This window comes from Macaca fascicularis, chromosome 4, assembly GCF_037993035.2.
Source record: "Macaca fascicularis isolate 582-1 chromosome 4, T2T-MFA8v1.1".
Taxonomy (NCBI): domain Eukaryota; kingdom Metazoa; phylum Chordata; class Mammalia; order Primates; family Cercopithecidae; genus Macaca; species Macaca fascicularis.
In genome coordinates, this window is record NC_088378.1 from 139706231 (window position 1) to 139729153 (window position 22923).

At 51.9% G+C, this 22923-nt stretch overlaps 1 protein-coding gene across 1 annotated transcript; it reads right to left on the reverse strand.

The window, feature by feature from the left end:
* Positions 1 to 1391: 1391 nt before the first annotated feature.
* Positions 1392 to 22586, reverse strand: LOC102123546 (complement C4A (Chido/Rodgers blood group)). The gene is made up of 41 exons (XM_065542965.1): positions 22471 to 22586; positions 22141 to 22339; positions 21733 to 21934; positions 21453 to 21523; positions 21286 to 21374; positions 20985 to 21067; positions 20718 to 20814; positions 20474 to 20579; positions 20250 to 20382; positions 12701 to 12816; positions 12422 to 12601; positions 12094 to 12276; positions 11777 to 11962; positions 11464 to 11622; positions 11085 to 11211; positions 10843 to 10917; positions 10384 to 10581; positions 10181 to 10292; positions 10018 to 10088; positions 9641 to 9785; positions 9323 to 9527; positions 9027 to 9078; positions 8836 to 8925; positions 8492 to 8701; positions 8238 to 8313; positions 7924 to 8080; positions 7710 to 7826; positions 7433 to 7604; positions 6972 to 7204; positions 6729 to 6896; positions 6276 to 6335; positions 5152 to 5245; positions 4868 to 5054; positions 4663 to 4753; positions 4493 to 4567; positions 2900 to 3002; positions 2644 to 2733; positions 2461 to 2559; positions 2197 to 2280; positions 1803 to 1935; positions 1392 to 1659 (listed from the first exon to the last, which is right to left on the reverse strand). Exons 1-41 carry the CDS (start codon positions 22533 to 22535, stop codon positions 1518 to 1520), a joined length of 5235 nt encoding a protein of 1744 aa, XP_065399037.1. The 5' UTR covers positions 22536 to 22586; the 3' UTR covers positions 1392 to 1517.
* Between the last annotated feature and the right edge of the window lie 337 nt (positions 22587 to 22923).

Below are 22923 nucleotides of genomic sequence, written 5' to 3' on the forward strand. Positions count from 1 at the left end.
ACCCTGTGATGATTGTGTTAACTGCACAAACTGTTTGTAGAGCATGTGTGTTTGAACAATATGAAATCTGGGCACCTTGAAAAAAGAACAGGATGACACTGACGTTCAGGGAACAAGGGAGGTAACTTTAAACTGACTGCTGGTGAGCAGGACAGAACAGAGCCATATTTCTCTTCTTTCAAATGCACATAGGAGATATATCGCTGAATTCTTTTTCTCAGCAAGGAACATCCCTGAGAAAGAGAATGCACCCTGAGAGTAGGTCTATAGATGGCCCCCCTAAGGTGACCACCTTTTATGGTCGAAGCTGAAGGGATGAAATAAGCCTCAGTCTCCTGTAGCAATCCCAGACTTATTTAGGACAAGGAAATTCCCGCCTAATAAATTTTGGTCAGACAGGTTGTCCGCTCTCAAACCCTGCCTCCTGATAAGATGTTATCAATGACAATGCCTGTGGAAACTTCATTAGCAACTTTAATTTTGCCACATCCTGTGGTCCTGTGATCTCGCCCTGACTCTACTTGCTTTGTGATATTTTACTACCTTGTGAAGCATGTGATCTCTGTGACCCACACGCTGTTCGTGCACTCCTGCCCCTTTTGAAATTGCTAATAAAAACTTGCTGGTTTTACGGCTCAGGGAACATCACGGATCCTGCCGACATGTGATGTCTTCCCTGGACACCCAGCTTTAAATTTCTCTCTCTTGTACTCTTTCCCTTTATTTCTCAAACCAGCTGAGACACCTAGGAAATAGAAAAGAACCTACATTAACCATCGGGAGCGGGTTGTCCCGAGAGAGAACAGCAGCTTCCTCAGAGGATTCACAAACAGCACAGTCAGACTTTTGGCTTGTTTGAAACCAGTAACTGGAAGAAGACACTACCGGACCTGAAGATCGCACAACTCTGGGAAAGTCACCTCACGCCACTGATAACAACCAAGCGTCACGAGGCTTTCAATGGCCCGGAACTCAGCCAAAATTCACAGACCTCTGAACCACCAGCAGCATGAGGACAGAGTCGGGGAGGTGTGGCTGGACAACAGCTCATGAGGCAGAAGAGCTGTATCAGAGGTGTCAGTTGAGCACAAGCCCTGTCTGAGGCCATGGTGACTGGCGACAGCCAGGCAGTGGAGGGCCTTGGAAGCTGAAGGGTGGCCTTGGCATGGACTCTGGTCCTTGGGGGGCAGGCTCTTGGGTCCCAGTTCTGCTCGGGGTGGTCCTGTGAAGCACTAGACTCCTAGCGGGTGGTCATCAGGGAGGGTCTGACGGAGCTGGACAGCCCAAGGGTCATCAGGGCTCAGAGGGTCTGAGGTTATGTCAAGCTGGCCTGCCCCAGAACTGCAATGCGGAGGGGCACTGCTCTCGGCCCTAGCAACACACACTGACGCTTTGCTGCCAAAAACCTTTAATATGCCCTGGTCCCAGGCTGTGTTCAGGAAAGCTGAGACAGCAGTGCTTCCAGCTTCATGGTTCCCAGGCTCAGGTTCCTCCCGGGGGAGGCGGGAGGACAGCCCTCACACCTGGCACCCCTGAGTGCCATACTCCTGGAGGAAGTCGTGGAGCTGTGCGCAGGCTGCCCGCTGGCGGGTGCTCCGGCACTGGCGTTCAGAAGGCATCTCCTCGATCCAGCTATTCGAGTCCAGCAGGTACTGGGGGCTGCAGAGGGGAAAGGGACAATCAGCAGGGCTCAGGAGGATGGCAGTTGGGAACGGAGAGCACAGGCATCTGGCTTCTGAAGGGCAAGGCCTAGGTGGCGAGGCATGGGGAGCATAAGAGACTGAGGGGATCAGACGACTCACTGTCCCTCGAGGTCATAGGTGGCCCCATCCAGACCCATGATCAAATATTCTCTCCCAGGTTCCAAGCGAAGGCGGCAAGAGGCTCGAACCAGGAAGTTGCGTGTCTGATTAACAGTGGCCTTGACATCCTTGGCTGCGGGGATGACGTGCACAAAAGTGGTCAGAGGGGAAGAGAAGGTGCAGGGCGAGCCCAGGCCAGCAGCTCTGTGTAGCTCCTCTCATTCCACCTTCGCCGCCCCGCCGGAGAGGTGCCACTGCCTCCCTATTTATGGCCAAGCCCAGGGCTTCTGACACGCTGAGGGGATTTTCACACTTCCAGATGGTCAGGTCCTCAGCCAGACCTCAGCCTCCCTGTCTCCCCACAGCCCTGCCCGCCTCTCGATTCGCTTCATACTGAAGTGCAGGACTTGGGTGATCTTGGTCTCAAAGAGGCGGAAAGCCGCTCTGCTGTCTTCTCGGAGAACCTTCACCTGGAAGCCTAAGAGGGGGTTAGGAGAAGGAATACAGGTGAGTTACTTTCAGCTAAGAGGGCAGGAAGTTGGTGTCAGAGCAAAGAGGCTGCATGCATGACCTGTAAGAGGGGCAGGCTACACCACAGAGGCCAAAACAGCCAGTCCCCGAGGGAGGGTCAGGCCAGGGCCTCGGTGGGAAGACTGACCGTACTCCACACGGGGGTAGTAGCAGGCAAACTTCATCCTGTAGCCATCCTCGTCCTGCAGACCCCGCTCCAGGGCGCGACGCTGGCGAGGGCACTTCCCTGAAGTCGGGGGCCCCATCAGACAGTGTGGGGGGTCCCCAGCCATCTCGCCTCCACTGCCCCGCCCCAGGCCCTCAGTCTCACCCTCAGCACACTGGCAGACTTCAGCAGAACACAAGGTGGCCAGGAGTCTGCTCTTACTTGGTGCCCCGTAAAACACAGAACATCTGCGCTCTGGAGAACACAGAGGAGTCAGGGCACGGGTCCCTCTGTTCTGCCTCCTCAGTCCCAGGGAGCCCCAGCACTTTCTGCCCCCCACACTACCCCAGTGTCCACTGTCCCACAGGAGGGCACCTATGCCACAGCTCTCCCGAACTCCAGGGTGCCCCGCAGTGCTCACCCGGGTTGTAGTAGTCGTACAGGGCTGCGCTGGCCGGCTGCACCAGCCCCACGGGAACTTCCTGCACAGCCTCAAAGCCCACGCACTCCCGGGAGGTGGGAACCTGGCCCAGCGTGGGGAGGAGAGATGAGGGACCCACTCCCTGGGCCCTGCAGTCCCCTATACTGGATTTCCTTGGCCTGGTTTTGTTTGGTTCCTGTTGGCCTTCTCTCCAGTGTCCTTCACATTCTGTTACCTTCCTACTCAGAGAACTCTCCAAGCTGCTCCGCAAGGTCTCTGGTGACTTCACTTCCCAGAGGGTGACCTTGCGCCAGTCTTCACTGCCCCAGGCCCTCAGCAGAGTCTTGCATCATGGACATGTTCTCTGTGACACTGTCCCTAAGCTAAGGGTTAGCTTCTGGAACACCCTTGGTTCTGAGCTGGTCATTTCTTACGTTCCCTCCTTCGGAACTTGCTTCCTCAGTGCTCCCCTGTGGGGGCCTCAACCACTCCCTGCCTTCCACTAAACCGCTCCAGGCTGATGATTCTCAAACTGCATTTGCAGCTCCATCTCTGCATTAGGGTTTTGGCAGGACCTGTGAGTTCTCCAAGGCACTCTGCCTGCCCCCAAACCCACTCACCCTCCTGACAGCCTCAACTTTGTCATGGATACAACTGGGTCCTCCTTTATTGGCCATAACCTAACTGCAGGTTCTGTCATCCTGCCTGACCCCCCGACTCAGGTCCCAGGCCTGACCCCTCCTCACGCCCACGGGCGCCCAGTCCACACGGTGCCGTGCCAGTGTCTCTCCTGAGCTGGGCTGCCGCGCCGTCAGCTCCCTCTCCGGGAATCTTGCTGGCTGTGTTTTCCATTGTGTTCAACCCAGATGTGTCAGCCAGGCTTCCCCAGCTGATGGGGGCTGGCCCCTCTGCACACACTGGGTAGGGGTCTCCCTGACCGACAAACAGCTGGCTAATGAAAGCCACCACACCTTTCTCACATTTTCTCCCAGAGGTTACAGTAAATGTTCAAAAAACATTTTGAAGGTCAGGCATGGTGGCTCTGGCCTGTAAACCCGGTACTTTGAAAGGCCTACGCCAGAGGATCGCTTGTGGCCAGGAGTTCAAGTCCAGCCTGGGCAACAGAGCGAGACCCTGTCTTTAATAACTAACTAAATAAAAATGTTTTGAAGGCTATAAGAGGGCTGATAACTATTTTAGCCAAATAAGGCCGTGAAAAGACAAATACAACTGTCATCTATGGCCACCATCACGTTGTAAAAGAAAATATACTTTAATATTAAAAAAAAAAAAATAGGAAGTTCAACAAAAAAACAAAGGCAAAATAAAACCGGCTGAATAAAACCGGCTTTACGAAGCATCCCTCTCAAGCCCCGAGAGTCCCCGCTGACTGGCACCGGCCCCTGCCACCTGCAGGTCTGCCCCTTACTCTGCTGTGTCTCACAGGCTCACATCCTCGTCCTTCTCGCTGATGACATCAAGTCCCCAAGAGCACCGGCGGCTGACACAGCTGTCTCCTGAGAAACCTCCTAACGCACACTCAGTACACCCAGTGCCATCGAGTCCCTTCCTGCATCACCTCTCCCCACTCACCGAGTCAAAATACAGCAGGACGTGGGGCCCCTCGGTCTCAAAGTGACTCACGTAACGGTCAGAGAGGGAGGTCAGCTGTGGAAAAGGGGAGGTGGTCACAGGTCACAGGCCCTGCACATGACAGGGCTCAGCACCGGGGCAGAGGGGGTTGCCCTGGGGTCTGACCACACCTTCTCTAGGTCAGCACGCAGGGCGTGGAATCCACTCAGGAGGGTGATGTCCGCGATGGCCATGCCAGACAGCCCCACCTTGCCGTTCCGCCTGTGGAGAGACGTGACCTGTCGTCCAGGTTCTGCCTGCGCGGGCTCCAGAAGCCCAGCCCCAGCCTGGGTCCTGCCCTCCCTCCCCTGGCCCAGGACAGCTCCCGGCGCCCACCAGATGCACACGGTGTAGTGCACCCTGGACTCCTGCTCCTCCACCACCTTGGGCGCCTCCCTCCTGCGGCGGTTCCTCCGACCCTCAAACAGCTGCAGGGGTGTCACGGGCTGCAGAGGGACACCTGGGTCGTCCCTGGCTGGAAGCTCATCGTACTCATAGTCCTCATAGTCCTCGTTTGCTTCCACTGCACAGGGAAGCATTGTGAGGAGGGCTGGGATGGCCACCTGGCTCCCTGCACCAGCCCCTGCCAGGCCCCGAGGCCTCCCAACCCCCACACTCACTCGTGTACTCGACGTGGCCTTTGACTGTCACTTCTATCTGCAGGTCCTGGCAGGTCGTGTTCTTCATGTCCAGGACATTGTAGATACGAAGGACCTGGCTCAGCAAGGGGCAGGGAGAGGACGCAGGACATTTGAGGCCACAGACCTCTCTGGTGCCATACCTAAGGGCGTCTCCCCGGGCTACGGGATTTGAGGCCTTCAGCCCCTTATCATTCCCATCACTGCACAGGCCACACTCACGAGTGGCACCAGATTTGCCACAGGTGCCGGGTGAGACAGAAAGGTAAAGAAGCAGGCCCCTGCCCCCAGAGGCCAACACTCCAGACTGTGCTGGGAAGAGGCTGGACTGAAAAGCTCAGGAAAGGCTTCTGGCCAAGGCTTGAAGGAGGAGAAAGAGTTTGTCCTGTGGGCCAAGAAGCAGGGAAGGACGGGAAAGGCACGGGGATCTGTGTAGGCAGGATCTGTCTGGCCCGAGAGGTGGGCAGAGGCCCAGCCATGTGAGCCATGGGCAGGGGGTGTGACTTTTCCCCAAGGCTGATCTGGCTGGGGCTTGTGGAAGGTCAGTGTCACTGCCGTGTGGACAGTGGATCAGACAGGGGAGTTAAAGAGAAGTTCCAGGTAGGGAGAAGGTCGTCTTAGCACAGAATCTCGGATGCAAGCAGCAAGGGCCACAGGCAGCAGGGGAGCAGAGGAGGAGTCACTAGGGACATAAGGACAGGCTTGGGAGAGGGGCCACTAACACGGCCTCTGGAGTAGGAGCCGGGCTCCTGGCTGGCAGGGGTTCCCATCAGCCAGACAAGAGACACACAATGAAGAAGGGCTTTGGGACACGCCTCGTCTGAGATGCTGTGGGAGTGGGACGAGTGGGGCCCGTGGTCGAGGGAAGAGGCCTGGGCTGAGGAGTGGGATCCGGGGCCATCAGCACTTAGGCAGGTAAAGGAAACAACAGGTACCCAGAGACGGGGAGAGCAAGCAGGGGGAAAAACACCCAGGACGGAAGCACGGGACGCCAACCCTGAGGTGTCTGCCTCCTTCCCCGGACCATGCGCCTCTGCCCACAGGCCTCTCACTTCACACCCGTCTCCTCCGCCAGTGCCCGGCCCTGCCCCTTCCCGGGCCCTCACCTTCAGGGTTCCTTTGCTGTTTCCTCCCACCTTCACATTGATCTTGCTGCCCAAGGAAAACTTTCAGCAACAGGAAAGGGAAGGCGATGTTAGAAGGGCATAAGCAAACCTATTTTTGCGGCTCCAATAACTTGTCTCCTTCCTCAAAACAGCCCCACCTCCTCTCCCCACCTCACATTTCCACAAAGTCTACACCAGCACGTGAATTATCTCACTTCAGCCTTCTAACAACCCTGTAGGGTAAACTCTGCATATGTTACTCTCCAAGTGAGCAAACTGAAGCTCAGAGCTCCAGGTCACACAGGCAGGAAGTCAGTCTTCCCCCAGGGACCCCAAGAAGAAGTGCTGCGGGGATTCCCCGGATGGGAGGGTGGGGACGGCTTCTGACCTGGCCACGAGGCCCAGGTGTCCTGGCTACCCCGCGAGGGAGAGGTTCACCGGGGAGTGGTTCACCTGCAGCTCCTCCTCCAGGCCGCGAATCTGGCGGTTGTTCAGCTGTAGCGCGTGGGACGTGAACCCACTGCGGCCTGTGGAGCTGAGAGTCACATTGAGTCTCCTCTCCTCGGTGGTGTGGGAGGCAATCCAGTAGGCAGACAGGGCATCCAAGGCAATCACCGTGTCCTAGGGAGGTTGGGTCAGGACTCAAGCGCTTGTTCTCAGGACTACCCACCCCCAGAGCCCGGGGGCGGCCCCTACTTGGGTACTGCGGAATCCCCCTTGGAAGCTGCCCTGACGGGTGAGCCAGGCTGCAGTCTGGTCTGCCATCTCCGCTTTGCCCTCGTGAAGCAGGAGGTGCAGCAGGGCGTAGGCTGTGGTTTCAATCCACAGGGCTGGGGCCTGGGGCACGGGGTCGGCTGGGTTGCGAGGAGCCGGCGTGGGCGACACGGCATTGTTCTGAGAACTAGTGACTAAGCCCCAGTACAGGTTATCTGGAAGTGAAGGGAAACCACAAGTAAACAGGAGGGCAGGGAGAAGAGCCTGGGCCCTTGGCCCTTAGTCACTCCCTGCTGGGTTCTCCTGATTCTCCCCCAACACACCCCTGCTTACACCTTCATTCGTCCTCTGAGTCTTCATCCAGCCTCTCCCTCTGGGCACACTCAGGGATCCTAAGGTCCCGTGGGCCTCAGATTCACTGCCAGGAGCCCCTCGTCCCTCACCTCCAGTCTCCTGGGCCATTGCCATGAGGTTGTTGTGGGCAACACCCCGCAGGTCCCCGGAAGCCTTGGTCAGTGTCAGGGCATAGGCCGTGATGGCAGCTGCGTGGGCACCCAGGAGCCCGGCACTCGCTTTCTCCCCCAAAAATGAGTTTGCCTTTGAGATGGAGGCTTCCTGGAAGAAAACAGGATGAAGGTCTGGGGCCTGGACTCCTGGGTTCCTGCGGAAAAAGGGGGAGAACTGGGGGCCAGCGGAGGGCAGAAACGCCACTGTCCTTACCACTCTCTGCTTCAATTCCTCTGCACCCTCGTCCTGGAAGACGGCCAGCCCATGATGAAGGGCGATGGTCACAAAGGCTGTGAGTGCCACAGTCTCATCACTGCCCACCAAACCCCCCTAGTGAGGGGAGAAAAGAAGATGTCAAACAGGAGGGGGAAGAGGCAAAGAGACTCCTCCTACAGGTGCCCCTCGGGCCACCCCAGCATGCCCGCACCTGCATGTTCCTGTCTAACACTGGACAGGGGTCTTGGAACGAGCCATCAGCCTGTTGCTGGGACAGAAGCCACTTAGACGTCTCCTGCAGTTTCTCAGGCGAGCCTCCTACCTGCTCCTGGGCCAAACTCAGGACCTTCAGCACAAAGGCTGTGAGCCTGGAGGGGAGGAAGGAGGGTTGGGGATAAGGACTTGCTATGGCTACGGCCACGCCCCAGGTGCCTGGTTATTCCCCCTCCCATTGTACCAGCTCTGTCCTGCCCCTGCCCAGGACCTGACCCCCTCAGAGCCCGGGAACCCCTCCCCAAACCTCACCAGGTGCTGCTGTCCCGTGACAACCAAGCCGCATAGGAACCATCCGCCTTCCGAAACTGCTGGATCCGCATGTAGCCTGGGAGAGGAGAGGCGGCCGCTCAGGTGACACTCACCCTTCTGCTGTTTGAACCCAAGGCCATGCTCCCCATCCCCATAAGGGTTCCCTTTCTTTCCCTCTGTAGCCTCCTGGGCTGTCCATCTTCCAGTAACTGTCCTTTCCTGGCCCCCCTCCTGCTTGCCCCCACACCCAGAACCTTTCTGGATCAGATCCACAGCGTGGTCCTTGGTCTCGGGGGGCAGTGCACTCCACTGCTCTGTCTTATCCAGGTAGCGGGAAGCAGCCAGTGTCGGAGCCAAGTAGATCATGGTTTGCTCCCCACAGCCTTGAGGAAGCTTCAAGAGGGAGGCCACGCCTCCTGGGGACAAGGCCCCCTCAGAGCCCAAAGTGTCCAATGGATCTGAGGCTACATGGGAGGGAGAGGGTGGACGTCTGAGGCTCTGCGTCAGAGGCTTACGGGGAGTGGGACCAAGCAGGGATCCACAGGTCTCACATGAATCTGAAGGTGGCCACTGGGAAGGGTCTAAAGGGCACTCCCACCTGTAACCCTCACGTAGCTGTTAAAGTCCCCATCAGGGATCATATTGGGATCAGAGTTGCCAGGAATTTCCAAGGTCCGGCCTCGGTGGTCTGGGGAAATGGGGGAAGTTGGCAGCCTGTCCTGCTGTCCACATCCCCCACCACCTGTACCCACTTAGGAAACCGATGGCTGGAGGTAGAGGGCCACTCACCCAGGGGGTTGAGTTCATAGACCAGCTCCTCTGTATGGACGGCCCCTTCCTTCTGTCTCAGGGAAAACATGGTTGTGGGGTCACACAGGACTACAGCCTGCCCTGCCAGTGCAGACTCCCCCAGGACTTTGAGTTTCAACTCCAGGGACAGAGTTGGATCAGAATTGTAGAAGACATGAGTAGACCAAGGCATTGATTTGGGTGTTGGGCCCCTGGCCTGGCCAGCAGAGACAGTGCTGAGGGTGGAGGACAAAGCTGGGGGGCCGGGGACTTGTATTCAGGGGTGCTCCATTCACCTCAATCTGCAGAACCTTAGACACGGCATCTCCCACAGGGAAGTCGAAGGACCCTCGAGCCACCACCTTCAGGGACACAGCGGCGGCTGCTGTGGGCACCACAGAGAAGGCGACAGGCCGGGCAGAGCCCGCAGGCACCAACACCTGCTGGGCCAGCCCTCCGCCCCCAGCCAGGCACAGCCCCTCCACTGGGGACACGTGGACGCTCACCTGAGGGCAGGAAAACGAGGACGGCCAGAGTCCCGGCCCGGTTAGGCTCCCCACCCCTCACTGGACCCTGGCTCCCCCAACCCCTGTATGCTCAGGCTCCCTCGGGACCTCACAGTCAGGTTTCTAGCCAGGTAGTTATAGAGGACAGGCCGCAGCTCCAGCTGCTCAAAGCGGCGGACAGACATGGGCAGGCGGAGGTGCAGGTGGAACTCGCGGAACACCCGCAGCTGGACTGGGGCGGCCACACATAGGCCTGAGGGAAGGGAAGTGTGGGTGGAAGGGCAGAGATCAGAGGGGCCATCAAAGCTTCAGGGCCACAGAAGGGAGGGGCGGGGTGACCCAGCTCTGTCTCAGTCTGCCTCTGCCCTCTGGCCCACGCCAGCTGCACCGGACCCTCTTCCTACACTAAGAGCAAAGGGAACAGGGAGCTGGGGTAGAGGGAAATGGAAGCGGGGTCACCTGAGGCCCAGACAGGGTCACCTCACCTTTGGTTTTGGACAGGCTCAGGCCGTGGATCTCCCACGTGGTCAGAGAGTCGGGGAGCCACAATGTCAATCTGTGTAGGGAAAGGCAGAGAAGCTCCGTCACACCCTGGGCTGGCCCCCACACACAGCGCAGAGACAAGGCTGGGCCGGCAAACACTCTCACATTTGAAAGCGGTCCACTGTTTCCACTTTCCAGAGCCAGTTCTCTGGGAAGAAGCTGCGCACGGGAATGTCATCCTCATCAATCAGGTCCTCCTCCTGCAGGATCTCCAGGGCTGGGGGACCACAGTGGACGGGAGTGAGGAGGGGGCCGTTCTGCCTTTCCAAGCAGCGCCACCTGTGCCCTAGCCCCACCCAGCCCCTCACCTCGTTGGAGGCCCACCTGGCCCCTGGTCCTGTTCTTCTTGCGCAGACTCTCAGCAAATTGGCAGCAGGACAGGAAGGGCTCCAGGCAGTCCGGCTGCTGCACTCGGGCTGCCCGCTGCTCGCAGGAACGCCTCATGGGCAGACGTGTCACCCCATCCTGGCAGCAGCGCTTGGCTGTTGGGGAAGCATACTGACCCACTGCAGGGCCAGGTGGGGGTGAGCACGAGGGGACAAAAGGGACATACACCTCAGCCCCCGCCCAGACCCCTTGAGACCAGCAACATAAGAGAGGCTGGTGGAGAGAGCTGCCCACCTTTCCACTTGTAATCCCGGAATTCGGATCTCTGGCCCCAAATACCACACATTGGTTCAGCAAGGAGGCGAGGGGCAGAGAGGCAGACCCCCAACCTTGATCCCACGTGGAGAGCCCAAGCTGCTGCCTAGGCACCCACAACTCACATTTCTCATTAATCGCCTTTTGGAAGTTTACGTTTCTCTTTCTCCGGGTTGTCTTCTCCTTGGGACAGCCCAGTCCTGGTAGAGAGCAAGGCTGCAGTCCAGCCGTCAGGCACTCGGCCTCTTCCCCTCCCCGCCTTCCCCTGCCTAGCCCTTCCCGCCCGACTCTTCCTACCTGGCTCCCTCGGGCCCTTCCTCCTTCCTTATCCTCCTGCCACCCACTCCCCTTCCTTCTCTGTTCTCACTCTTTCTGGAGAAGGTCCATTGTTCTCCATCAGAAAAGGCCAGGCCCGCTGCCTGGAACACCTGAAGGGCACTGTCCCCACCCCCAGGACCACAGCCGAGATCATAGCTGTTCATAACTTCAAAGACCTGCAAGAAGAGGCAGGAATGCTAGGAGCCAAGCATGGCTGATGGGGCAGGACCGAGCACTTGGCACAGGTGAGAGGGCAGCGCATGGAGGGATAGGAAAGGATACAGAGCGAGAAGATGGAGACCACAGGGACAAGTGGGGAAGAGCCTGTGGGAGCCCCAGTGGGATCCAGGGGCTGCGCCCAGGGCTCAGGGCAGCAGGGGGATGAGCCACGGAGGGGTGGGAGGGCTGGGGAGAGGATCTGGACAAACCTTGCCCATATTGAGGGGCTTGTGGGACTTGCTGCCTGCAGCATACAGAGCTGTGTCCAAGGCTCCCAGCGCCACCAGGGCTGGGGAGTCAGTTTCTAAGTGGAGCTTCACGGACTCCCCGTTCCGGTATTCCTTGGCACCATCCACACTGAGCTCCAGCTGGCAGGGGCCGAAGGTGGGCGTGGTCAGAGAGAGAGAGCTTCCTTCAGTTCCAGTATCGTCACTGCCCCCCAAGCTAAATCCATGCCCTGTTGGCAATCACCCTGTCCTCAATCCCCTCAGCACAAGTGCCATCTCGCCTGATCCCAGTCACCTTGCCCTCGCAGGCCCCAGCCTGGACATCCACTCGCAGGGAGTTGGCCACTGGGCGGTCTCCATGGTAGTAGAAGGCCACAAAGTAGAAGGAGGGTGCCAGGTGATGGTCCACAAACACGGAGACCGAGGTCACGGTCCTCTTCGGCTCTCGATTCATGAACACGATCTGCCCTCGGGATAGGATCTGGGCCAAGAAGGGGAGGGACAAGAGTGGTTGCCTCTTCATGGGACAGCCCCAGCCTTGAACCCCCCAGCCCCACACAGAGGGCTCTTCCCTGCACCCCAGTCCTCCTCCACTCCCCAGCTCATGCACACCATGTAGTAGTAATGAGAAAAGGTGGCCCCACTGCCCACGGCTCGCAAGTTCAGGTTCAGAGTGTCCCCAACACGAGGAGGTCGAGAATCCGGCCGCTCAATAGACAGAAACCCGGGGCCTCCTGAAGGTGGGGCTGCCACAGTGAGCCTGGCTATGGCTGGATAGGGGGAGCCTGCAGATACCTGGAGAGAGGGGCAGGTGCAAATAGGGTAGTAGCTCAGAGCCAGGCACCCCACTTTCCCCCCAAATCAAGCCATGGATCCTCGGGACCCCAGCTCACCCTCCTCCCCTTCCCCCACCATCTCCCAGGGGTCCGAGGAGTCCTACCGAGAGCTGCAGCTCTGAGATGGTCTGAGGGATAATGATTGGAATGCTGACTTGGCCGCTGCCATCTGTGTTTTGTTGAATGTTCTGGACTTCAGGAACAGACCCTGGAGAAGACACTGTGGCAGAAACTTTGACAGGAATGCCAGAAGCTGGGGAGCCTGACATCTCACGGACCAAGGCCTAGGCAAGTAAAAGACGGCAGGCAAAAGAGAGTTGTCAGACCCTGAGCCCTCCTAACTACCACCCCCTCCCTACTCATCCTTCCCCTCTAGAAGAAACCTGCAGCAGGAAGGGGGCCCCAGGCACAAGGTGTCGCTTGGTCTTGCTAAGATCCAAGGAGAAGGGAGATGACACAAAAGACCAGGATGTGAGCTCTGCCTCCTCCATCTCCCCACCTGCAAAACAAAGGACAGAGAGAGGTGGGGGACAGAGTCCAAGAAGAGAGGGACAGGAGGATAAATGGCGAGTGGCCTGTGGGTTCCCTCCCACAAAATAATGAGCTCCCAGGGCGCAAGCCGCCATATTCCTGTCTGTGTTGGGAAAAGGACTTGTCGGGTATCTGTATAAACTGGCCATAAGAATATGGGAGAATAAGTTGTGGAAAGCCACAAGAGGCCTCTGAGGAGAAATGTTTTCTAATTGCCATGCTCAGAGCAAGACCCGCTCTCTTATCTGTAAATACTGTGTTCAAGGAGAAAGACCCTCCTTTGAAGCATTGGAATATGGACAGATGTGCAGGCTCCTAATTAGGCCTGCTGCCACTAGCTACTCTCTGATGAGTTAAAGATATGCTGTTTGAGCACAAAGGAGATTCATTTAAACTGCTATTGCCATAGATTATGCCTGTGAGGCACTGCTATCTTTTCACTGTTGTGCCCTGAACATCTTCTTCTTAGATCTAAATGATTGTACTCAATAAATAGTGTGGAGACCAGAGCTCTGAGCCTTTTGCAGTCTCCATTTTGCAATTGGCCCCCTGGCCCCTACTCTTTATGAACTCTTAACCTGTCTCTTCTCATTCCTTTGTCACCACTGGACTTCCGGTACCCTATGGGTGGTGTTGAGGCTGGTCCCCAACATTGTGCCGCCCAACGTGGGGCCCAAAAGAATTCAGTGAAGAAACGCTCAAGCGTATAAAACAGAGGACCAACGAACAAAGGACTCCTAAGGACATAAAAGTTTTAACCTCTACAGGTAAGCAGGACAACCAGAGAAAGCTAGGGACACAATGCGAAAAACTGCAAGTAAGTACATCACGTATTTGAGCTTGCTACGGCAGCTCTTGAAGCGTGGTGGGGTAAAAGTTGATACAGAAAATCTTATGGATTTGTTTCATGCTATGGAACAATTTTGCCCTTGGTTCCCGAAACAGAAAATTTTGAAATTAAAAAAGTAAAAAAGAATTGGAAAGGACCTTAAAAGAGCATATAGTGAAGGAAAGGAAATTCCTTTGTCTGTTTAGTCAGTTTGGTCATTGGTGTGTGCAGCACTGTAGCCTTTTCAGAAAGAAAATTAGGCTGAGTCAGAGGAGGAGAGAGAGGAGTTTGATAATCAGAACTCTGAACCACCTCTACCTAGTACTAACAAAAAGGAGAGTCTGAAGGTGATTTATGCCAATTTCCCCAGTCTCCCTAAACCTGCTCAAAAAATTGTTCAGTCCATGGTTCCTCTAAAGGAATGTCCAGAATGGCCACCTCCTCCTCAGCCAAGTGAGTGCACGGGGAGGGAACCCGAGACTCAGCTCACCAAGACTCAGCTCACCTCTCCCTTTATTGCCCGACCCCACAGTTCATTATGGAGACAGGGCAATTCAGGTCTGCCCTGCAGTTCATTACGGTGAAGGAGCAATTTCCCTTAAAATGGATGACCCAGCGCCCGTTTGGGTCGAACAGTGGCCTCTTCCTAAGGAAAAGTTGGGGGTGCTTTATAAAATAGTTAAACTACTTTTAAAAAGGATATATTTCACCCACTTTCTCTCCTTGGAATTCCCCAGTATTTGTAATTAAGAAAAAGTCCGGTAGATGGCCCATGCTGACCGACTTGCCAGCAGTCAACGCTGTAATTGAACCGATGGGAGCTTTACAACCCTGGCTCCCATCCCCCACTATGCTCCCTAAAGACTGGCCACTTGTTATTATAGATTTAAAAGACTGCTTTTTAACAATTCCTTTAGCAGAGGCAGATTTCAAAAAATTTGCCTTTACCATCCCTGCCATTAATAACAAAAAACCTGCATCCAAATATCGTTGGAAAGTTTTGCCCCAGGGTATGTTAAACAGTCCCAAAATTTGTCAAACTTTTGTAGGCAGAACTATCCAGCCTGTTAGAGATCAATTTCCAGATTTGTGCAGCAAAAAATAGAGACCAACTTATTCAATGTTATTCATGTTTGTAAAAAATTACAAATGCTGAATTACTTACAGCACCTGACAAAATTCAAATAACCACTCCTTTTCAGTATTTGAAAATACAAGTACAGGATAGAGCTATGAAGCCTCAAAAGGTTCAAATTAGAAGGGATCCTTTCAAAACCTTAAATAATTTTCAAAAATTATTAGAAGATATTAATTGGATTTGGCCCACTTTAACAATTCCTACTTATGCTATGTCTAATCTTTTCTCAATATTGAGGGGAGATTCCAACTTACACAGTAAAAGAGAACTAACACCCAAGGCCATGAAAGAGTTATGAGTAATTGAAAAAAAAATTCAGCAAGCCCAGGTCTGTAGGATTGTCTCAGACTTGCCTTTACAATTCATTGTGTTCCCTACTTCACACTCCCCAATGGGGGTTATTGTTCAAAATGATGATTTAGTTAAATGGTCCTTTTTGCCACATAATACCATAAAAGCACTTACAGTATACTTAAATCAGATGGCAATTCTAATTGGACAGGCTCATATACGAATTATTAAACTTTGTGGCACTGAGCCCAATAAAATTATAGTTCCAATAAATAAAAATCAGGTTAAACAGGCATTTATTAACTCAGTTACATGACAATTTAACAAAATTTGTTGGATGTATTAATAATCATTATCACAAAAATAACACTTTCCAGTTCTTAAAATTAACTACATGGATTCTTCCAAAAATTACTTGTGATGCCCCTTTGGAAGGAGCCATAGCTGTTTTTACTGGTGGGTCTGGTAGACATGAAAAAGCAACAGTATGGTGGAGACCACATAATCCAATCACTTGATCTGAATTTACTAACATTCAGAGAACTAAGGTTATTCTGTTTATTTATTTAAAAACTTTTACAGCCTTAAGTTTGCTCTGGAGCCCACTGTGTGTGCTCTTTTTCTTCAACTTCAGCAATTACTAGACCAAGGTACACATCCTATTTTTATTACACACATTCGAGTCCACACTTCTCTGCCTGGCCCATTGGCTTATGGCAATAATCAAGCAGACCTTCAGGTTATGACATCACTGATTGACCAAGCCACCCAATCACATCAATTTTTCAGCAAAATTGGAGAAACTTATCTAAATAATTTCAACTTACACAGAGGCTGGCTAAACAAATTATCCTACAATGCCCAGATTACCAGCTCACAGTCACATCCCCTCCTCCAACAGGTATTAACACTAAAGAATTTGAACCTAATCAGTTGTGGCAAACAGATGTTAAACACATCCCTAAATTTTAAAAACTAAAATACGTACATATATCAATTGTTACCAACACTCATCTAATTATTACACATTTTAAAAAATAATAATAAAGTTAAAAAAAACTAAAAAAGACAAAAATCAAAAAATAAATAAATAAATAAATAAAAGTAAAAAATTTTTAAAAGTTATAAAAATGTATCTTTAGTAAAAAAATTATAAAACATGCAAGCCAGGCGCAGTGGCTCACGCCTGTAATCCTAGCACTTTGGGAGGCCGAGGCAGGCAGATTACAAGGTCAGGAGACCGAGACCATCCTGGCTAACACGGTGAAACCCCGTCTCTACTAAAAACACCAAAAATTATCCAGGCGTGGTGGCAGGCACCTGTAGTCCTAGTTACTCGGGAGGCTGAGGCAGGAGAATTGCGTGAACTCAGGAGGCGGAGCTTGCAGTGAGCGAGATCGTGTCACTGCACTCCGGCCTGGGTGACAGAGCGAGACTCCGTCCCCCCTCCCCCAAAAAAAAAACCATAAAAAGACATGTTAAAAATTGTCTGTAAAAGTCATAAAAAATTTTATAAAAATTTATACAAAAACGGTTGTATAATTTATATTTTAAAGGTCTAAACAAGTTTTAAAATGATAATTGTAAAAAATTCTGGTGTTAACATGTTTACTAAAGTTAGAAAGGTATCCAGTTTTTCTATAAACTAAACATTAACAAAAACACAAGTTTTTCTTAAAATAGTAACCTGCTCTTTAAAAATTGTAAAGAGTCTCTTAACACAGACACCACCCCTAAAATTTCCAGTACCAGCCTAAAGACTACGTCCTCATCAAAGGATAAAAAAGTTTAAAATTAAAAAAAATTTGAGCCAGCCTAAAAAAGACCCTACAGGAACTACAGCCTCAACAATACGACTTCCACAAACAACACAGGCCCCAGACATTATACTAAAATAAAGAAAGTCTAAGCCAAATAATTTATTCATTTTTAATTCTCTCACTTTGCCTACTACCTATACCTGCTACACTCTATTAAGTTCATACCTTAAATCCACCTTTCTTCTGCCCTGCTACTTTAACGAACACCCCCTTCTCAGTTTCTAAGAACTGCTTAGCTGAAATAAATTAACATACCCCAGTGGCATTCCTCATTAATAACATATAGTAAACTAAGATGCCAAGTAACACTACAGGTCACTCTTTAACTAAAAAAAAATGTTACTAATTATACTCATGTTTGTCTTCTGTTATTTACTAATCCTAGAACACCAAGCCAAAATAAAAACAGTGACCTCCTCACCTAACAAACCTGTGGCTACAACTGCCCAAAATTATACCTATTGGGCATATGTCTCATTCCTCCCTTTAATTAGGCCTGTCACATGGTTAAAACCCCCAGTTGAGGTTTATGTTAATAATAGTGTTTGGATGCCTAAGCCTACAAATACTCATGGGCCCTCTCACCCAAAGAAAAAAAATGTTAATAAATGTGTCCATAGGTTATTAGTTTCCCCCTCTTTACATAAGGCCAACTATCGGTTGCCTAAAAGGCTACCGACAACATTGACTAGTTAAAATTCCAGGTCATAATCAAAGACCAGTATCCTATCATTTATTTTCTGGATGGAGCCCGGATCATTCACAGAGTTCAATTCAATTAAAACAGTTTAAGCCCCCAAAAAAGAGGTGCTGACAACCTCAACAATGGACAAGGAATTTTAAAATATTAATTTTTAAAAATTACATATCTGATCACACTATGGTACTACAAAATAATTCCTATGAAATTATCATTATTTGGTCCCCTAAGGGGACCTTTACAGTTAATTGTACCAATCAAAATAATAAATACAAGACAAAACTAAAACAGAAACTATACTATCAAAAAGATAACACTACTTACACTGAAAAATGTGCTCATTTTCCCATAATTTGGATCAATTTTAGTACGGCCAGCCCACATCCTAAAATAATTAATCCAATAATAGGCCCTAAACACTCCAAATTATGAAAGTTAATAATGGCCCAATTTCATATTTAAGTTTAGAAAAAACTATATTATCTTTAAAAAAAGGTTAAAAACTTCAATTTGTGTATCAGTTTTCTTCCAACCAAACGGTGACTATTCGGAGTTGTATCAACCCTCCTTTTCTGTTAATGGTCAAAAATATTGATATTCGACCTAATTCGCAAACTATGACTTGTCAAAACTGTCACCTTTTCACCTGTATTAGTTCCACATTCAGTGTAAAAACATCTGTGTTACTGATAAAAACTAAAAAAGGAGTTTTGATACTGGTTTCCTTCAATAGACCTTAGAAAGCCTCTCCTTCCATTCATATCGTCACAAATATGTTTTTTTAAAAAAAAGTATTTACCAAAACAAAGAGATTTATTTTTACCCTTATAACAGTCATTATGGGCCTTCTTGCAGTCACAGCTACTGCTGTGGCTGCTGGAATTGCTTTACACTCCTCTGTTCAAACTACAAAATATGTAAATAGTTAACAAAAAAATTCCTCAAAATTGTGGAATTCTCAGACCCAAACAGACCAACAACTTACAAATCAAATAAATGATCTCAGACAGTTTTTTTGTTTTTGTTTTTGTTTTTTCAGATGGAGTCTGGCTCTGTTGCCCAGGCTGGAGTGCAGTGGCCGGATCTCAGCTCACTGCAAGCTCCGCCTCCCAGGTTTACGCCATTCTCCTGCCTCAGCCTCCCGAGTAGCTGGGACTACAGGCGCCCGCCACCTCGCCTGGCTTGTTTTTTGTATTTTTTTAGTAGATACGGGGTTTCACTGTGTTAGCCAGGATAGTCTCTATCTCCTGACCTCGTGATCCGCCCGTCTCGGCCTCCCAAAGTGCTGGGATTACAGGCTTGAGCCACCGCGCCTGGCCCAGACTGTTATTTAAATGGAAGATTGTACAATAAACTTGAAACATCAATTACAAATACAATGTAATTGAAATACTTCTAATTTCTACATAACTCCTCATTTGTATACTACTACTAAACATCATTTAAAAATAGTTAGACATAATCTAAAAGAAAGAAATAAAACTTCAACATTAAATATATCCAAATTTTCAAAAAGCAGGTTTTTAAAGCATCTCAGGCTCATGTAACTCTCCTGCCTGAAACTGACATTCTCACTGGACCTACTGATAGACTTTCAAATGGAAATCCTCTTAAATGGATTAAGACCATTAAAGGATCAACTACTGCAAATTTTACTTCAATGTGTATCTGTTTATACTGTTTACTTTTAGTCTACAGATGCAAAAGATGCTTCTGAAAACAGACCAAATACCACAAATAAGCCATAATAGCAATAGCAGTTTAAAAAATAAAAAGGGGGGGTGCATTTGGGAAAAGGACTTGTGAGGTGCCTGTATAAACTGGCCATAAAAATATAGGACAATAAGTTGTGGAAAGCCACAAGAGGCCTCTCAGGAGAAAAGTCTCCTAATTGCCATCATGTTCCCATGCTCTGAGTGAGACACGCTCTCTTATCTGTAAACACTGTGTTCAAGGAGAAAGACCCTCCTTTGAAGCATTGGAATGTGGACAGAAGTGCAGGTTCCTAGTTAAGCCCACGTCCACTAGCTACTCTCCAATAAGTTAAAGACATGCTGTTTGAGCACAAAAGAGATTCATTTAAACCTCTATTGCTATACATTACGCCTATGATGCACTGCCACCCTTTCACTGTTTCGCCCTGAACATCTGCTTCTTAGATCTAAGTGATTGTACTCAATAAATAGTGTGGAGACCAGAGCTCTGGGCCTTTTGCAGCCTCCATTTTGCAACTGGCCCCCTGGCCCCCACTCTTTGTGAACTCTTAACCTGTATCTTCTCATTCCTTTGTCACCACCAGACCTCAGGTACCCTACAGGTGGTGTTGAGGCTCATCTCCAACCTGTCTGTGCATGCTGGGGCCCAGCACAGGACATTGAACAACACATGTCCACTGGAGGAGTGAATGAATAGCAGAACAAGGAAATAAATACACAAACTGAGCCAGGGAAAAGGGCCGAGTCACAGAGACAGAGTGGGAGAGAGACCAGGTCTCCTGGGTGTTTCCTGGTTTTGAGTCTGAGACGAGGTGGGAGAAGTGGCATGGTGTTGGTGCTGGAGGACAGAGGGTTAGCTCAGAGGTCAGAGGCGAGGTCTGGGGTTACAATAAGGGAAAGTCACCCACCTGGAGACTCAATGATGGCTGCAGCAACGTAGAGGCGTAGCCCCAGGAGGTCAGTAATGCCCATATTCAGCTTCCCCAGGGCATCCTGGAACTCTGCCTTTGAGAAGGAAATGTGGCTCTGTCCATTCACCAGCTGGGGCATAGAAAGAAACAGGACATATGATGGTGACTGAGTCTCACCTCCCTTGCCCCTTCCCCTCCCCAGCCCCTATTCTCCTTCCTACCTTGGTCTGACTCTCCAGCCCCCGAAGGAAAGTCTTCTTACTATCCTCATCTAGGAGCCCAAAGCGCACATATGCCACCCCCTGCACTGGCTTCCCATAGATGTACCTGTCGTGACAGAGAGAAGAGGGTGGGCCAAGGGCTGGGGGGAATAATGGCCTGAGGGCAGGGAAGCAGGAGCCCATTCATATTGAGTAGGGAGCAGGACACAGTGCTGGCGGGCAGAGGTGGGGAGGGAGGTATTACCTGGCCTGGATGTCTAACTGGATTTCATCAAGATGGCCTGGCACCATCAGGATGTAGGGCTTTCCAGGGGTGATCTTCACCTCAAAGTTTGGAAGGACTGACCCAGGGTGAAGGGATAGGCAGGTCAGACTCTAGTTCAAAGAATCCCCTCCACCCAGGGCTGTGGCACCCATCTCTCCCTGCCCTGAGCTGCACCCACTATGTTTCCTCCCACCCTTATTTCCTTCAGGAAAGCAGTTGCCTGTCCCTCCAGTTTCCAGCTCTCACCATATTTCTTCACCTCAAACTGGGTGCTGCTATTGGATTCCAGGCCATCTGAGAATCGGGCTGAGATCTTCCAGGTCCCTGGCCTGAGAATGGACAAGGAAGGGACTCAGCCCATCTGTGCAGTGGGGCACGGAGAGCCAGAGGCCTGCTTCCCTGGGCAGAGGACTGTGGGGGTTAACCAGAGGCTCAGGAGGCTGAGGGCCAGGGCATCCCGGGACGTGCCTCTGTGTGGGAGGTGGAGAGCCTAACAGGAATTGGGGTGGTGTAGCTTGGGGACAGCCCCCACATTGGGAGAGCTCACTCTGAGATGTCTGGGATCACAAAGTCATCCTGGAAGATGGACGAGGGCAGGTACACGTCCTTCTTCCGCACGCGGAGGCCGTGAGAGTTCTGCAAGGGGAGAAGTGGTCACAGGCAGGAGGTCACATCAGTGGCCAGGATCAGGAAGGCCAGAGGTCGGGGACTCACCTCCACCGTGACTGTGATGGTGTCAGTGCTCGGGCGCATCTTTTGATCCAGAGCAAAGACCCGGTACCGAACTGGGAGAGGAGGGGGAGAGAGGTGAGCAGGGATCCATGTGCAAGGGGAGAGTGGGTCCAACTCCACAGAGGGAGTGGGGGACAAATATTTCCTAAGCAGCCCTCCCATGTGGCACTTTCTTTCCGGTTATCTCACTTAGGGGGCACCAAACTCATCCTGACAGGGCTTGGAGGGGGTTCAATGTTGAGGACCTGGGGCTGAGACTCACCCCGCTGGCCAGGGTTGTAAATGGGCTGGTCCGTCTGCAAAAAGAGGTGCCCCCGGCGAGAGGAGAAGAGCAGGTTGACGCCCTGGATGTTCGTCTTTCTGGACAGAGAGTCCTTTAGCCATGGCGACTGGGCCACCAGCTGGACCTCAGGGCCTCTGAGGAGTTGATGGAGGCCACAGCTCTTCACATCTTTTAAGGGCACCTGTCAGGAGAGGGAGACGGAGCGGGTCACAGAGCAAGAGAGAGCTGGCCAAAAAGGACAGAGACCAAGGGAGAAACACAGAAGGAGAATGCGAGGCTGGGAAGACAGGAGGAGAGGAGGCCGGTGGGAAGATGAAGACACTTACAGGACAGAGGGGAACAGGGCGGGAGCCCCACAAGCAGCAGGAGGGCGTGGGGTCTAGTTACCTGGAGACTGAGGAGTGCGAAGTCTGTGTCTGAGCTAAGGGTGAAGTCCACCTTTGGGGAGCAGGGGACATTATTATGAGATGGGTTTCGCAGGAACACTGATCCTTTCACTACCTGTCCTCGGGGCACATCCTGGAGCTGCACCCCCACCGATAGGGGGACCCCCAGATGAACCACAGAAGGAGAGAACAAGAGCAACCTGGGGAGAACAGACAGGATCAGCAGTCAGACTTGGCTCTGACCCTCCAACCCTGCTCTCCCTCACTCCTGAATCGGGTCCTGTTGCCAGCCTTGCCCCAATCCAAGCACCCAGCATCCCGCCTCCAGGACCTGGGCTTCTGCAGAGACAAGGTGAAGAAGCTGGATGCCCAGATCAGCCCCCAGAGGAGCCTCATGGCTGGAGGATGCAAGAGGGGTTAGATCCGTCTGTCTGTCTGCTACCTTCTGGCCAAGCTAGGGCTTGGGGCAGAGTTGACTCTGGACCTTGCTCCTCCCCCAGCCCAGCTAAGCTGGGAAACCACGTGACAGCCAAGAACTGCAGCTGGCCTCAGGCCCAGTGTTGTGGGGGCGCCCCGGACACCTGGGTCTCCAGGGGAATCTCTGAATCTTGGCCCAGAAATAACCTTGTCCTTCCCTGTTAACCCCTCATTCCAGTGCCTGAGCACCTCCCCTACCGGGTATATCTGTATCAGGGTATAGGTGCACACAAGCTCCTGTGTACATGGGCGTCCAAAGGCTCAACATGGCCCACGAGTGCAGGATATTTAAAGGCCCTCACAAAAC